This window comes from Sardina pilchardus, chromosome 1 (genome assembly GCF_963854185.1).
Source record: "Sardina pilchardus chromosome 1, fSarPil1.1, whole genome shotgun sequence".
Lineage (NCBI taxonomy): Eukaryota > Metazoa > Chordata > Actinopteri > Clupeiformes > Clupeidae > Sardina > Sardina pilchardus.
This window is the reverse complement of record NC_084994.1, coordinates 11,271,410-11,289,475: the sequence shown is the minus strand read 5'-3', so window position 1 is coordinate 11,289,475 and position 18,066 is coordinate 11,271,410. Positions and strand designations below refer to the sequence as shown.

At 40.3% G+C, this 18,066-nt stretch overlaps 1 protein-coding gene and 1 long non-coding RNA gene across 2 annotated transcripts in view; both read left to right on the top strand.

Moving 5' to 3' along the window:
* The first annotated feature begins 1,076 nt into the window (after positions 1 to 1,076).
* Positions 1,077 to 18,066, top strand: part of LOC134099502 (NACHT, LRR and PYD domains-containing protein 12-like) — a 48,765-nt gene continuing 31,775 nt past the window's right edge. The window contains exons 1-7 of the mRNA XM_062552429.1: positions 1,077 to 1,109; positions 1,890 to 1,935; positions 8,090 to 8,364; positions 9,606 to 9,634; positions 10,073 to 11,864; positions 12,014 to 12,187; positions 17,759 to 17,929. Coding sequence (XP_062408413.1) covers positions 8,099 to 8,364; positions 9,606 to 9,634; positions 10,073 to 11,864; positions 12,014 to 12,187; positions 17,759 to 17,929 — 2,432 coding nt within the window. The 5' untranslated portion in view covers positions 1,077 to 1,109; positions 1,890 to 1,935; positions 8,090 to 8,098. The remainder of the gene's footprint in view (positions 1,110 to 1,889; positions 1,936 to 8,089; positions 8,365 to 9,605; positions 9,635 to 10,072; positions 11,865 to 12,013; positions 12,188 to 17,758; positions 17,930 to 18,066) is intronic.
* LOC134062144 (uncharacterized) lies at positions 13,685 to 14,697 on the top strand. The gene is made up of 4 exons (XR_009935415.1): positions 13,685 to 13,793; positions 13,992 to 14,048; positions 14,175 to 14,291; positions 14,569 to 14,697. It is a non-coding gene; the product is annotated as an uncharacterized LOC134062144 (long non-coding RNA).

Here is an 18,066-nt window from a genome sequence, read left to right as displayed (position 1 = left end):
TACTGCATTTACACACACTGCGCTTTTAACCCCCTTATCTGTGTCAAATCAGATAAAGTTGTGGTTGTGTTCAAACCATGTCTACTGTTGTCTGTCAACATCCACTTCAGTCATACATTTGAAATGTCTTAAATAAATAACAAAAGTTAAAATTGTTTTATTGTCTGCAGTTAACTGAAATATTTTGGAATATGAGTTATTCTATTAATGATTGCTAATGTAAGTTCAATTGAATTCACAGTATTTAACTGACATAGCTTCTACAGGGAAACAACCAATACTGTAAATACAACTAAAAAAAAAAAAATCTTAATTTAACAACAATTGTTTTTCACTTTACAGTGAATACATAAAATACTGTAAATGAAAATGCGGGACCTTTACTGTAAAAAGTATTCACAGTAACTTACTGGCAACAATTGGCCAGTAAGTTACCGTAAATGGAAATACAGTCGCTTTACTGTAAAAAGTTTTCACAGTAACTTACTGTCAACAATTGGCCAGTAAGTTACTGTAAATGGAAATACAGTGCCTTAACTGTAAAAGGTATTCACAGTAACTTACTGGCAACAATTGGCCAGTAAGTTACTGTAAATGGAAATACAGTGCCTTAACTGTAAAAGGTATTCACAGTAACTTACTGGCAACAATTGGCCAGTAAGTTACTGTAAATACGACTGAAATCACAGTATTTAATTGTTTTTCATTTTACAGTGAATATATAAATACTGTAAATGGAAATACAGTACCTTTACTGTAAAAGGTATTCACAGTAACTTACTGGCCAATTGTTGCCAGTAAGTTACTGTAAATTTTACAGTACATTTTTTACAGTGTAGCTCATACTGCAGACGGAGACGGACTAAACCATTTTGCACATTTTCAAATTAACTTTACATATTGTCTGACATTCATTAATTCAGTCCAACATCCCTGGCTATGTTAATTATGTTATGTATCTGATAAAAGAGACAACAAATATACCAAGTGCCCCTCCCATTGACTGTTGACAGGAAATGTGCACATCTCTCTCTGCTCACATAATGCTTCTGTGCCCACACAGGGTTTATACTTCCTGAACATTGGGGTCTGCAACACTGGACTCTTAGGTAAGACACTTAGCCTACATCTATTATATGCAGTGGTAGTGGATTTGTCTGTCTTTTAAAATACAAGCAAGACATTAAACATTCAAGCAAAATCACAGAACCACACTAAGAAATGATTGTGAATCTATCGTCTTTCCTTTACGTTCAAGTCATATACTTTTGCTTTGTGTCAAAAGTGTGCCAAAAAGTTGTGAGTCAATAGGTTCTATTCGCAAATTGAAAGGTTGTAAGCATATTTTTTTTAGCATTTCATGTTTTTTTTGCCTCCAGTTTCAACTTTGTTTTTTCTAGAAATGCTTTGTGCATGCAAAGGGTTTATACACTTCCTGAAAATTGCGGTCTGCAACTCTGAAAGACACTTACAGTACATCCATTTTATGCAGTGGCAGTGAATGTCATTTTGTGTCTTTTTAAATGCAAGCAAGAAATAAAAAAAATCCAAGCAAAAACAGTTTTGAAAACAAAAGCAAACTTTTAAAAGTTATTGTGAATCTATCGTCTCTCCTTTCCTTTCTGCTTTAGTTTGTCAGTGGGCCTCACACTGCAGCTACTTGCGCTAACAACAAACCTTGTTAGCTGCCATTTATCTGAAGTACTACTAGCAGAAATGTAATTTACGCAACACATCATAGTCTGAGTGTAACGGTTCGTTCCTTATGGCTCGAGAGTGACAGCTCTTTCAAGTTCCTCTGAAACTGTGGGTGCCCCTCCCTTTGACTGTTGACAGGAAATGTAGACATCTCTCTCTGCTCACATGATGCTTCGTCTGTGCCCACACAGGGTTTATACTTCCTGAACATTGGGGTCTGCAACACTGGACTCTTAGGTAAGACACTTACATCTATTTTATGCAGTGGATTTGTCTGTCTTCTTAAATACAAGCAAGACATTAAAAATTCAAGCAAAAACACAGATTTGAAAAGTCTTAAAGGGATATTCCGCCATTTTTGGAAATACGCTCATTTTCCACCTCCCCTCGAGCAAAACAATCGATATTTACCTTGTTCCCGTTCATCCAGCCATTCTGTGAGTCTGGCGATACAACTTTTAGCTTCAGCCTAGCATAGATCATTGAATCGGATTAGACCATTAGCTTCTCGCCTGCTAGCTTCATGTTTAAAAGTGACTAAGATTTCTGGTAATTTTCCCATTTAAAACGTGTCTCCTCTCAAGTTGGAAAGTGCAATAAGACCAACTGAAAATGAAACCTGGCGTTTTTCTAGGCTGATTTGACATGGAACTACACTCTCATCTGGCGTAATAATCAAGGCAACTTGCAAACTACTGGCACTACTACTGCTTGTTGTCTATGGGGACTATTTTCAGATGCTGCGTACGATATCACTGCGCCTATGGTACGTTTGCAAGTTGCCTTGATTATTACGCCAGATGAGAGTGTAGTTCCATGTCAAATCAGCCTAGAAAAACGGCAGGTTTCATTTTCAGTTGGTCTTATTGCACTTTCTAACTTGAGAGGAGACATGTTTTAAATGGGAAAATTACCAGAAATCTTAGTCACTTTTAAACATGAAGCTAGCAGGCGAGAAGCTAATGGTCTAATCCGATTCAATGATCTATGCTAGGCTGAAGCTAAAAGTTGTATCGCCAGACTCACAGAATGGCTGGATGAACGGGAACAAGGTAAATATCGATTGTTTTGCTCGAGGGGAGGTGGAAAATGAGCGTATTTCCAAAAATGGCGGAATATCCCTTTAAGAAATGATTGTGAATCTATCGTCTTTCCTTTCCGTTCAAGTCATAAACTTTTGCTTTGTGTCAAAATTGTTAGTTGTGAGTGAAAATGTTCTATTTGCAAATTGAAAGGTTGTACGTATAATTTCTTTAGCATATCACGCTTTTCTTGCCTCCAGTTTCAACTTTGTCTTACGTCTATTTTATGCAGTGGTAGTGGATTGATAGTGTGTATTTTTAACCAACCCTTCGCAGAATAGCACCCTCTACAGGCCGATCGTAGCCTATACAGTCATTAAATACACATTTATTTATTTTATAGCCCCCCCCATGGATAAAAATGGCATTCTCCCAGAGGATGTCCGGTCAATCATACACATTAAATTTTGTGCAGTTCATAACATTTCTGAGATAGGGGCGATTAAAGAGGACATAGAATGGATGAATTGAGTACTGTGTTCTCTGATCTTAAAATAGTATATATTCAACTTTGATTTAGTAATTGCAAATAAACTCAATTGCAATTTTACAAGACTAATTAAAACCATATATTTAGGCTGGGTATTGAAATGGTCTCTTATCCTAAATGGCGCCCTCTTTGGCAACCCCAATTGAACTTCAATGGCTTTGCGATGTCTGACATCACAAGCAGGCTCTTTTCTAATTTGCCCATTTTTTAGTGTCTATTTCTAAGTTCAAGATTTTCATAAGGAGGGCACAACCATGCCTCATGTTCATGATAGCTGTTTGTTTATGCACAACCTCTCATAATTCATGAAAACCAAGAAAAAAATTATTTCCATTCTATGTCACCTTTAACTGGGTACCGACCCCTGTACTTTTACCGGTACCGACCGAATCACGTCGGTACTACCGGGTATTGCTTCACGTGAAATTGAACGGTGCTAAATTTCGGTACTTTCATGTGCATCAGGAGCGGAGTGCGCCATCTGACGTCATGTCTGAGTGTAGGCTAAGGTTATGTCGGTCTCAAAAACGAAAGTGAATAGGCTAACTTAATATGCACCATTGAAGGATGCATGTATTGCACCAAGAGCAAGCATAAATGAATCAAAATAGTAGATGATGATTCTCTATAATATTTGTTTTACTGCATTGCAATGAACAAAGGAAAGGCAAAAAGTGTTTATTTGTCAAACAAATTTGGATGCAATATGAGTCTTGAATTGGATACCATACAGGAGTTTGCTAGGATCTCAAAACCGTGTTATGAACGTGACTTGTCATAGAGAAACACATGATAACATTGGATTATGAACATAGGCTATTATGCCACACAAAAACACGAGGTAAGTGGAGCTAAATGAAGTTATTATTTTGCTGTCACTTCGTCTGTTTTATGGCCTAGAAGGTTGTATTTGGTATCTGGATAGCTCCAGCTCTCCTCTTTCATCTGACATGCGTGCCATATCTTTTTGATAGCGGTTTCACAAGGAAATCAAACGAGAGTAAAGGTACCCAAAGCTATATGACATTATTATTTGTTTGTAACTTAGTCTGATTTTATCATACGAAATGATCGATGTATTTGGTATCAATGCAAAGCTCTGCTTCTCCTCTTTCATTTGATATGCGTGTCATGTCTGTGCGATGCGTGGTAATTCAAGCGAGAGTTCTAGATGTGCCGGTGAACGCAGAGCAATTATAGACTGTAAATATGATATACTTTGATTTAACTTCATCATTTTATTTTATTTTCATACTTGATCGTACAGACAAGTGTCTAGTATTGTTGGAAAGCCCCGGTTCTGCTCTTTCCTGCAATATACGTTTCATCTCGCTGTGACTAATAAAAGCGGAGCAATGTAACAAAGAAAATGTGTGTGTTTTTTGACGCACTTTGCGTCCGTCGGGCTCATAGGGTTAAGAAACAGGAAGTTGGTGTTACAGGCAGAAAAAAGGTTATACATTGGATGTAATTTGGCAGCTACATGTGGAATTGCTTCTGCTAGTCAGAGACAGAGCTCTGGCCTAAGGTGTGGCTTCGGGACACTATAGCGCCACCTAGCAGCATGTTATCTGTTGTGGTTGACACAAACATTCACGAAAATGAACCAAATTTGTGTTATTGCTATCGCTAGTCAGAGACAGAGCTCTAGCCTAGGGTTTGGCTTAGGGACTCTATAGCGCCACCTAGTGTGTAGTTTGTTGTGGTTGACACATACATTCACGAAAATGAACCAAATTTGGTGGGCTTGTGTGTTATTGCTATTGCTAGTCAGAGACAGAGCTCTAACCTAGGGTGTGGCTTAGGGACTCTATAGTGCCACCTAGCGCATTGTCTGTTGTTTTTGACACAAACATTCACGAAAATTAACAAAATTTGGTGGGCTTGTGTGTTATTGTTGCCGCTAGTCAAAGACAGAGCTCTGGCCTCGGGTGTGGCTTAGGGACTCTATAACGCCACCTAGCAGCACGTTATCTGTTGTGGTTGACACAAACATTCACGAAAATGAACCAAATTTGGTGGACTTGTGTGTTATTGCTATAGCTAGTCAGAGACAGAGCTTTGACCTAGGATGTGGCTTAGGGACTCTATAGTGCCACCTTGTGTGTTACCTGTTGTGGTTGACATACATTCACGAAAATGAACCAAATTTGGTGAGCTTGTATGTTATCACTGCCGCTAGTCAGAAACAGAGCTCTGGCCCAGGGTGTGGCTTAGGGACTCTATAGCGCCACCTAGCGCATTGTCTGTTGAGGTTGATACATTCACGAAAATGAACCACATTTGGTGGGCATGTGTGTTATTGCTACCGCTAGTCAGGGATAGAGCTCTGGCCTAGGGTGTGGCGTAGGGACTCTATAGCGCCACCTAGCCTATTGTCTGTTGTGGTTGACACATACATGAAACCAAATTTGGTGGGCATGTGTGTTGCTCATGCACATGCCCACCAACAAGTACGTGTTGCTTTGTTAGATTCCGAAATGTCAAGGGTCCGCACCGCAGGTGCTCGGGCCCGCCATCGCCGCTTGCGGCTATATTTATTTGTTTGTCACTTCATCTGATTTTATGATGCAAAATGATATCATTGGAAAGCTCTGCTTCTCCTCTTTCATTTGATATGCGTGTCATGTCTGTGCGAGACAATACTAATTTACAGTAATTTCCCGCATATAAACCGCATCGTGTATAAGCCAGTGTTTTATGCCAGTTAAAAGAAACAAAACCATATTAACGCCATATTAACTGCCCCCCTGTATTAACCTCATAGCGGAAGAAATTTAGCAAAATCAAAGTATAAGCCGCGGCTAATAGTCGGGAAATTAGGGGTATTTTATGACCGAAAAAATATTTTAGAGTGAACCCTTTTAATCTACAAACAGTTATCTTTAAAGAGACCTGCAACTTTTTCATAGTCATAAAATCGCTTAGAAATCGTTGTTTTGCTTGACTGACCAGTTTTATCGAAAAACAGTAATATTTCCTCCCGCCCCCAGTGTCCCTATCCGCTATTGCAACCTTGCAGTTTGTTCAGGAGACGATCGTTCCCTGTTTACATCTGAAAGGCTGAGACGCATAAAGAACAAGAAGAACCACGCTTGCAATTTATATATTTATAGCCTATATGTGTATAAGCACGCTAAAGCTGTCGGGGAAGCTCTACAGAGAAATATGCAAGCATAAAACGAGCGAAAATTAAAAACGAAACCAAAATTTAAGATGAAATCGCCAATCCTGCATAGTTTCTCTTTAATGTTGAACAGCCTTTGCCAGTAGAGCTTCAGCCCAAGTGAAGTCATGGCCTCTCCACAGTAGAGCTTCAGCCCAAGTGAAGTCATGGACTCTCCACAGTAGAGCTTCAGCCCAAGTGAAGTCATGGACTCTTATCTCCTGCGTAGAGCTTCAGCCCAAGTGGGAGGTGGCCATCACTCTAATGTCTGTCCAGAGGTGAGGTAGCCTTCACTCTCATGCCTGTCCAGAGGTGAGGTATAGGCAAGAGTGACCATCTTCTCTGTTGACCAGATTGGTGGCAGGATACAGTAATAGGAGACTAAGAATGTAGAATTACAATGGCTGCAGTGAGGTAATTGCCAATGTTAAATTGAAGTATAGAAAGACTGTAAGAAGGAAATCTCATGCAAGTGTGTTCTAGACACTGGAATAAATTGACAGAATTTAGGCGATCTAGAGGAGTGGAGGAGAGGCTCAATTTAGCGTTATTCAGTCAGTGTGACTGATTGGGCATCATGCTCTGTTTGATTAGCGCCTATATGGCTACTATGATCCATCGCTTATAGATAAGGATGTGGATGCAGATCTAAGTCAGATTACCTGCCCAGTTTCCTCACTACATCTCAATGGCCAGGAATGCTGCCACTCTCGTCAGTGCCGGAACCGGAATCGCAATATTAGTGAGAGGCTGAAGTGAGCCTGTTGCTGTGAGAAATGTGTGCTTCCTGCATGACTTGGAAGTGCAACCTCTGCATTCCAGATCACGAGCAGGAAGGATGTGAGTTATCAGAGCAGTTTAGGGGTCTGGCATATTCCTGCGTGTGCACTCTGTGCATGAATTGCTGGCTAAGTGTGTGACGATAACATGATGCGGCAGGTGGAGGTGTATAGTTTGCCTCCAGATTTGTGGCTGAGATTGTGTTGTGGTTGCCACTGGGCTCAGCGAAATATAGATATGTTTTACAGAACACTGAGATCCAAGTTCGACATGGCTGAACTACACTGTGGAAAAATGTCCGCAGCTTGGTGCAGCAGCGACGGTGGGTCTCAGGGCTCAGTGGAGCCGATGCATCATTTTTCTGGGCTCAGTGGAGCTGTTGTTGGGCTTGGCTCCTCAGTTTCGGTAAATTTTGGACAATTCCATGCTCCCAACTTTGTGGGAACAGTTTGGGGATGGTCCCTTCCTGTTTCAACATGACTGCACCAGTGCACAATGCAAGGTCCATAAAGACATAGCTGACAGAGTTTGGTATGGATTAACTTGACTGGCCTGCATAGAGTCCTGACCTCAACCCAATAGAACACCTTTGGGATGAATTAGAGTGGAGACTGAGAGCCAGTCGCCTCGTGCAACATCAGTGTGTGACCTCCCAAAAGCACTTCTGAATGAATGGGCAAAAATTCCCATAAACATGCTCCAAAAGCTTGTGTGAAGCCTTCCCAGAAGAGTTGAAGCTGTTATAGCTTGACCGATGTTACAGTATATTAAACCCTTTGGATTAAGAATGGGATGTGACTGAAGTTCATATGTGAGTCAAGGCAGGAGAGCAAATACTTTTGGCAATATAGTCTGTGTTTGTCTGTATGTCAGGTGAGCATCATGGCTGTGAACTCTCTGCAGCTGCTCCTCAAAACTCTGGATGGGTTGAATGAGTCTTCAGAGCTGAAGCGGTTCAGGATGTACCTGTCTGAGAATATGGTGGAGGGGTTTGAGCCCATCCCCAGAGGAAAGCTGGAGCACAGTGACGCTACAGATGTTGCCTCTTTGATGAAGGAGTTCTATGGGGAGGAAGGCAGAATGAAAATTACTCGGACCATCCTGAGAATGATGAACCTCAACAACCTTGCAGACAGACTAGAAGAGAGGTAGATATACACAATTTGCACATGCACATCCACACACACACACACACCATACATCATCAGTAAGACATGCAACAGTACACACTCCTTGGCCATGCTCCCCTGCACTATACATGTTCCAGCACATGTGGAATAGCCACTGTGTACAGCCATTTATCAGACATCGCATCATCTTAGTCCTGCGCTAATGCTAAAATACATAATATATAAATAAATACAACAAGAAGGATAACCTGTTCTAATTGGAAGCCACAGTTCCTAAGAATAGATACATTTTCATTGTATAATGTATAAAAATCGTAGTAAAACAACTCTATAGTCTTAAAGTGCCTTGTGCTATTGGGGCGGTGCTTATTGTGCAATCTAACAGCAGTAGGCAGGAAGGACCAGCGATGTGTCTGCCTGTCTCTGAAACAGCTGCTCAGTGCGGGTGATGCTCATCACCCAGCACAGATGTCAGCTTAGCCATCCTGCTCTCTCCCACTATCTCTATTGGGTCAAGCTTGCATCCCAGAACAGCACTAGCCCTCTTAATAAGTTTGTTCAGTTTCATCCTGTCGGCAGTTGAGATACCGCTCCCCCAACATACCGCATAGAAAATGGCTGATACCACCACTGAGTTGTAAAATGTTCTCAAAAGCGCCCACTGAACCCCAGAAGAACTGAGTTGACCCAGCAGATACATCCTGCTCATGCCAAATCCACCACCAGTTCTTTGGTTGGAGATGGTTCCTCAGGCACCAGTCCATAAAATACTGCATGAGATCTCTGTACTCAATGTCATCATACTCCTAGGCCTACTACACGTCCCCCCTGCACACATGAGAGTTTGTGAGGGCTGTGCCACTCGTGCCACTGGAGGAGGGGCTGCTCATTTACTCCCCTAAATTATTGCAAATATAGACTTGGTTGGGACTTCCGAACAGTTTGTGCTACTTTGTTAATATTTGGGAAACTGCTCAAGTGCCACAAAGGCACAGCAAATGAACTTCAGAAACAAAATGCTACATCAAAGCATTAAAGCTCACGATATTCAGACCCAAAACACACACACACACACACACACACACACACACACACACACACACACACACACACACACACACACACATGCTCACACACGCACAGACAAAGGTATTTCTCCAACACTTTTATGAATATCCTGTTGTACACATATACAGTGTAAGTGATATATTGAAATGCATTTAATGAATTTGCATGGTCGTCTTGCCATGTTTCTCCAGGGATGCTGCAGTGTCAGGAAAGCAAGACGGTAAGACTTTAACACATTCTACAGCTGTTCCACATGTTTGTGTACTTCTCACTGAGTGCACTCTAATGATTTCTCATGAAACTTTTATTTTTACTTTTTATGAGAGGGAGCAATTGTTCAAGACTCAAATAAGGGAAATGGTTAGACTTTTTTAATGACTAACTAATAAAATATGTACAGAGCAATTATGATGCACTAGTTATATATAACTAAAATATAGTAATTAATCATCATTATGAACATAGATTTACATTTTTCCATGGAACATCACTCCTCATAAATTAATACAGTTGCAAAGTAATTACATTACAAATACAAAGTAAGTGTACAAAGTAGCCTAAGTATACAGTAAATGACAATGTATAAGTCATACAAAAATGTATGTGAATTATTTTAGCTGATTACAGTGGATTGATTTCTTATTATGTCGCTTCTCAGCAGATGCAATTCTACAGGAAATCAAAGAAAAACACAAAAAGTGGATGACAGAGAAGTTTGGTGAGATTTATGAGTGTACCGAGGAGGGAAAGAACAAAGCACTCCTGAGTGAGATCTACACTGAGCTCTACATCACAGAGGGAGAGAGTCAAGGCACCAACACTCAGCATGAGGTTCGCAGGATTGAATCCCCAAAGGCAGACAAAGACAAAATCAACTCTAATGACATTTTTAAGTGTTTACACAAACAAAAGAAAAATCTGAAAATCCGAACTGTGATGACCACAGGCATTGCTGGCATTGGAAAATCTGTATGTGTGCAAAAGTCCATTCTGGACTGGGCAGAAGGAAGGGCCCATCAGGATGTGGATTTCATATTTGCACTTCCATTCCGCCAGTTAAACTTGAAACAAAATAAGTCATACACTCTTCACAAACTCCTCCTTTACTTTCATCAGGAACTGGATGAAGAGGTCATATGTCCCAAAATGTTGAGAAAGTTGAAGATCATGTTCATCTTTGATGGTCTGGATGAGAGCAAACTCTCCCTGAGTGTAGAACAAGGCATGGATGATCTCCTGAAGACTGCATCAGTGAATGTGTTGATAACCAACCTCATCACAGGCAATCTACTGCCAAATGCACTTATTTGGATAACCTCCCGGCCAGCAGCTGTCAAACGGATCCTTCCTAAACACATAGACAGGTGGACAGAGGTACAAGGATTCAATGACCAACAGAAGGATGACTACTTCAAGAAAAAGATTGAGAATCCAGCAAAAGCGGACACAGCCATCGCTCAAATTAAAAGTTCAAAGAGCCTCTACATCATGTGCCACATCCCTGTCTTCTGCTGGATCTTAGCCACTGTGCTTCTGAAAATGATCAATCTTACCAGCACAAGTGACTATCCTCAAACACTGACTGAGATCTATATCTATTTCCTGCTCACTGAGACACGTAGGAAGGGCCAAAAATATGACCATGGCTTTGAACGAGATGATAAAAAACGTCTGGAGTCCAACAAAGAGGCTATTTTGAAATTATCTGAACTAGCATATAAAGAACTGCTGAAGGGTGATATCTTGTTTTATGAAGACAATTTGAGAGAGTGTGGCATCAGTGAAGAAGACATTACATTGTACTCTGGTATGTGCTCAGAGTTCTTCAAGAGTGAGAATGCCATGGACGAACATAAGGTTTATTGCTTTGTGCATCTGAGCATTCAGGAGTTTCTGGCTGCATTGTTTGTGTTTCACTCCTTTGTGGCTAAGAACACAGAAGCCCTGACAAAATTGACCTCACAAGAATCTGCCTTGACAGCCCCTTCCAGCCTTTCCATGGTTGAGTTTTTAAGAGCTACAATAGACAAATCCATCCAGAAGGAAGATGGACATCTGGACCTTTTCCTTCGCTTCCTCTTAGGCATCTCACTTGAGTCCAACCAGAAACTCCTACAAGGCCTTCTGGTGCACATAGAGAGCAGCTCAGACAACCATAAGAAAACAGTGGAGTACATCAAAGGAATTCTGAGTGAAGACAAACAAGTCCCTGAAAGATGCATGAATCTGATCCTCTGTTTATCGGAGATGAAGGAGAACACCCTTTATCAGGAGATTCAGCGGTACATAGACTCTGGAGAACGGCTCTCTCCTACCCAGTGTTCACAACTGGCCTACATGCTTCTGTTATCAGAGGAAACACTTGATGAGTTTGACCTTGCTAAGTACAAGACATCAAGTGAGGGTCGTAAGAGACTGCTTATAGTATTACAGTCTTGTAGGAAAGCACGGTGAGTAAGAATAGCAGTTCTGTCATGCATTTGAATTATAAAAAAACTATAGAACAACAAAATCGCTACTTAATACTGGTGATGTAATATATTGTTCAATTTAAACCATTAGCAATAATCGATCTGCCACATCTGTTATGTTACTGCAGATTGGTTGGTTGTGATCTCAAAGAGGATTCCTGTGAGGTCCTAACATCTGCTCTTCAGTCAGAAAAGTCCCTGTTGAAAGAGCTGGACCTGAGCTCTAATCCTCTGAGGGATTCTGGAGTGAGGTTGCTGTCTGTTGGGCTGAAGCATACTAACTGCAAACTGGAAACACTGAGGTTAGTGATATGGTTACAATATGATAAGGTCAATAAAATAGTTAAACTGCAGGCTACACTCTAAAAAATGCTGGGTTATTTCAGCACCCAATTACTGGGTTGTGGCACTTTTACCATTTATTGGGTTATGTCAGCCCATGCTGGGTTATTTATCATAACCCAGCCACAGGGTTGGTGGTTTAGAACTCAATCTCCAACAGATGTAGGGCATTCTACCCACTAGCTGGGTCACTTAACTACTGGCAGCCCAAGTACTGGGTGAACTCATTGAGCAGCCCATCCCCCACCCCTGCCTGCAACTCCAGCCAGATCTTCAACCGTCACTTTTTCTATCATGAATCTGACTGCAAGCTGTGTGCTGTAGCCGTCGTCATATTCAAGGTAAGAATTATAGTACTTTTGTATGCCAATTGTAAACGGGAATTTATTAAAAATGTACTGTTTTCACAATGAAATATTAACCACAGCCGTTAACCATCATAGAAATCATAATTAGTTAGCAAATAATAGCTAATCAGGTAGTGCTAGCGAGCTAACTTTGCTAACGTTAGCGATGTTAGCTGTTAATGTTAACTTTTCCAGTTACTAATTTCACCTTCATGTGGAATCTTTGGAATGGTAGTTAATATCATATCTAGCAATAATCCAGTCTGAGATGTCGTTATGAATGTAGAGTGAGTTTTCACACATCAGGCGCAATAGCTCAGCCTACCTAGCTGCTACATTTAAAGTGGCTGTCCGTAGACGGGCTCTGCTGTTACCATGCTGGCTAAAGTTAGCAGCCAGCTAGCTGCTACAGACACAACGAAAGTTGTGGTTAACGTTAACCTTACCTTACGACCTTCCATGGGGCATGGGTCGTTACTTAAACATAATACATGTATGATAGTGTTGATGCATAATATGTAGTGTTGCTATTGGAAAGAGGACCAGTAAAACGAATGAAGTAGGCTAATATTAATTTATTTGACCTCCTGATTTAGGGGCTGTAGTGTTGTATGCTCATTGATAGATCTGTCATAGTGTATGTGAATGCGGGGGCATTTGGGGAATTTCTATTAGCAGAAATATAATGCCGACAAGTAAAGGGATTTTTAGTTTGTTTATGGTAGTGTTGGGCTTCATGTTCTTCATTTTATAGCCTTTTTTTGTGCCATGTTTGATGACTTACACCGAGGCATATGTTTATTTAAGATGCATGTGAGTGCAGTAGTGCATCAGTGATGGTCTTTTCATGTTCTGTAAGTTTTGCAATGTAATAATGTTAGCCTTCTTCTGTTCCCCCTGTTTGCAGGTGGTGTGAGGACTGCTGCCCTGAGACCGCTGTGTGCATTTTGGAATGTTCCAAATGTGTGTTACATCCATACAGAAGAAATTCCAAGCCTGCAAGTGAGTTCACTCACCAGATAGAGACACATACTGTATACCCGCATATAGCATTATAATATGTGTGCATTTCTGTCTGTAACAGTTTAGTTTATCCCCTCCTTTCATGTGTCTGTTATGACTTTGTAGTAGGCTCTATCAACTGTCCAGGGCAAAGTCGGTCTACCCTGATGGCACTACCTGTTACCCTGACCTCAACGTAGTGGGTGTGGACTACAGGGTATGTTATTGAGCATGCTCTGCTTATTTGTCATATGTGCTATGTAATGCATTAATCCAGAAAGTAATCATGATTATTGCACTTACCTAAAGTAGTATTGAATTTTGCAATTTAGCCATATTTTCCATTGTTTGCTACTAATTCAGTTTGTTGTACAGTATACACATAATTTTGTTTAACCTTATATTTTATTGACAGAGCCCTGATGTCAAGAATTAATATAGACGGTAATGGTGGCAAGGGTGCCTCCATAAGGTAATTATCATTTCTACCTGATTGACTTACCTTGCTTTTTTTAATTCTATGATTTTACAGTATATCTTAATCAACAATAACAAATTGTATGGCAATTGCTGTTTTCTTTTTTTTTTTTTTTTGTAGGTGCCAGAATTCCCAGCCTGGAGCCAGAGGCTGCTATTGCAAGTCAGATGGGGGATGATCTATGTTAGGCGTCAGAAAGGTGGTGTACGCAGGAAGGCAAGGCAAAGATGTGATTAGGTATGATATCACATAGACATACTACTGTGCAGAAGTGTAGGGTCACTTTGAAATGTCCTCTGTATGAAAATAAATCTATAGATAAATATAGTGCATCCCCAAACTTTCTAATTGTGGTGTATATATTGTATACATCTGCATTACTTCTAACTATTGCACCTGACTTGTAGGCTGCTAGTGTGGGTTTGCTTTTATTTGTCACACAAGCTGAGAAGTTTGCATTAATTACATTCATAGAAGCTGTCAATTGTAATGTATGCTTCCTTCTCTCTTATAGACTACCTTCAATAAGACAGGGCAACAGACACATGACAGAAAGTGACTGGGAGAGAGAAACTTTGAATGGACTGGCCTGAAACCCAACTGAGTTTCCAAGTTTATGGTTGAGTTTAAATGTTAATGCTGTTATCAACTGTACTTTTATCAAATTGCTCATGTATGATGACTGGATTTACTGCTTTTTAACTTTGTATACATTTTAAATAAATTTAAGATTAAATGTTCAAGATTGTGTTCATTCCATCTCATTATACTGTAGCAGTAAATGTGTAACACAAAAACACATACAGTAGTGATAGATGTACTATGTAAGTAATGATAAAGTACTAAGTGAGTAATTTGTTTAAAATTGTCAGCATTATATTCTTTAAACTTGTTTGCTTCTTAAAAAGGCTTTCTGCCATCTAAAAAATGAGCATAGCATAATTCAACATAATTGATGGGTCAGATAAACCCAATTAAAGAAGTTAATCTAAACCATTATTGGGTCAAAAAGACACAGTAATATTCTGGGTCACTCTAACCCAACATCCTGGTCAGAATGACCCAATATAACCCAATATATGGGTTGACTTTCTTACCCATATATTGGGTTAAATAACCAACCCAACATGCTAGGTCATTCTAACCCAAGACGTTTGCTGTCCAATAGTGACCCAGGCCCTGGGTGAGAAACAACCCAATTTGGGTCGTTTTCAACCCAGTAGTTTTTAGAGTGTACTTAATATTGGCGTATGGCGTTGTCTTGGAGGGTATAGTGGTGATGTAATAGTTACACTGACATATGAGTTGCTCACTAATAACACTGACGGTACGGAACAGTCAACTTTTTCAGACTTGATACCCTTGTGACACAAAAAGGCTTACCATGTAGAGATAAAATGTACACATCATTTGAATCAGGAGAACTAGCCCGTTATTATGGTATATTTAATTACCTCATGCCATGGAGATTATGTCTTCATGGGGGTTTGTTTGTCTGTTAGCAAGATAACTCAAAAGGTTATGGTTGGATTTTGATGCTTTTCAGGAGAGGTCTGAAATGACCCAAGGAAGAAAGTATTACAATTTGGGAATGCTCCAGATCAGGCGCTTGGCGGAGGTCTGTGCTCTCGGAGTGCTTTTAGTTATTATAATAAGTTTGAGTGTAACACGCATTGTGTTTAAACAATACCTTCAAAATTCAACCTCAAAAAAACATGAAAATATTAGTTTGTCAAGATGAATCTTAATTTTCACCTAATGTCTATTGTAGAGTATGAGTAGAGTTTTCTCCTCAGAGAAAACAAAACAGAATCAATTTACCACCCTTGGTTCAGAAGTTATGATCACTTTACTCATAACTGCAAACCACAGTAACAAGTAGAATTGTTAAATGTAGTAATGTAACAAAAAATAATGTGTTACCACCTGTGACAGAGCGCACCGCGTCTGTCACGCAAGCGGGCGCATTCCCGCCAGTAAGAACAATGGGAACGGAGTTTGCCCTTGATCAGTCATTACATACAGTTTACACATACAGGAGATAAAGAAAATAAATGTTGAAATGCATATGTTGATAAGTGAGGAATAACTATGTATTGTGCCTTTGTATGATGCGAAGAAATAGTGAATAGGCCGTGCGCTAAACATGACTTTATTGCAGTAGCGGCTGATGCAAGGCATAATGTCGGGGTAGTTGTGGCGGGTTTCGTGTGCGCACAAATAACATCTTAAATGAAACCGTTGCGACTGTGCCAATGTTTGTCTATGTATTGTGTCTTTGTATTGCATGTTCACCTTACCTGACGTCTACCTGTCTTCAGGGGTGCGACAAGAGTGTCGGAGGTGAGACCCAGTTAAAGGGACGGGGCGCGCTCCCATAAGGGAAGCGCTCATAGAGACAGGTGTTTCTGTAGTTTTGTTTTATTTGTTATTTTGGGGAACTGTAGCGAAGAGGTTATGATTACTTAATGAAGGTTGTCAGGTAATGTGTTGCGCTCCATAGTAGCCTATCTAGCCTAGAGGATATGTGGGTGCGTTAATTGATTGATTGCTGTGTTTGGTTCGCGGCAATAGGATAAAACAGTATTGGGCGCTTCATTCGGGAGATGGGCCTCTGCCGTGAGAGGGCACATTGTCTCGGTCGTTATGGGTACGCAAAGGGCCTAGCTATCGGGCATTGTCCCATGTTTGTGTTTTTCGTTTTGATAAGTGTTTTTCTTTTGTGTATGTCTCATGTCTTAAACCTACCGGTAGCTTATAATAAAAAAAGGAAGTTTTCTTCTACTTGGCATCTCTCGACCTGAGTCTATACATCTGCACGGACACATTACTACACCACCAAAACAGGATGCATAGCTTACTACACTCTGAAGCGATTTTTACAACCCCAAATCAGAAACAGTTGGGACTTTGTGCAAAATGCAAATGTAATGGGCGAAATTATACCCATAAAGAATATTAACAATTTAGCATGTATTGTTTTAAGTCTATTTAGGGAGCAGGCTAAATACAGTAGCTGGTTGTGTCAGTATTGTGTAGGTCTCAGTGAATGTGAATGTGAACCTACCTATAAATTCCCACTCCCACTGGTTAACTAAATAATTTATTTACACTTCACCCTTCGTTGAATAGAAAATGAAAATAGAAACTAATAAACAAAACAACAAAAAAGATGTGGTTTCTGTTGAGGGCAAAACATGAACAGTTCGTGTTATAACTTGCGTCCATCTGTTTTTCATCACTGCTGCTCCAGATTCCTCAACCGTGATTATCACAAGTTAGAAAACGCTCCCTCCCCTTCAGCTAGGTAGCCAAGATGGTGTCTGTTTAGGGCAAAAAGTGTCCACCATTCCACATTCAGCCGTTATGAGAGTACCACCCAGGGACTAGCAGGCACTCACACACTCAAATTATGTATTACAAGTACAGAAGTATGCCATCTGAGACAGCCCGTGTCTTATTTGATCTGGTTAGATTACTTTAGGGTCACCAGACCAACCCCTACAGAAGGCGGTATCAGCACAAGTGTTTTTTGTCAACATGAAAGAACATGTGTAACGTTTTTGAGTTCAGCTTCTGTCTATCAGATTGTAATTCCCACAGCAAACTACAGACCTAAACATTGGTGATACCCTTTTTTACATTTAGCATCCAAACACCTTTCATTTATTTTTGTCATATAATATTGTCATACTCTTTTGCAGACTTGCCAATTGTAAAATCACACATTATTCCTGTGAGGTTGTGGCTTCAGTTCTGCAGTCAACAAACTCCCTCATAAAGCTGGACTTGGGTGAAAATGACCTGGAGGATTCTGGAGTTGACCTTCTCTCTAAGGGACTATCTAGTCCCCTCTGCAACCTGCAGACATTAAGGTTGGTGCAGGCCATGCATTTCCTGAATTAATTCTCTTCTGTCTCTGCTCCAGTTGTTCTCTGTGCATTTTGGGACATGTAGTTTGGGTGATGGAAAAGAGAAAAGCTGAAGTACAGCCTAGCTGATGGTGACTGCT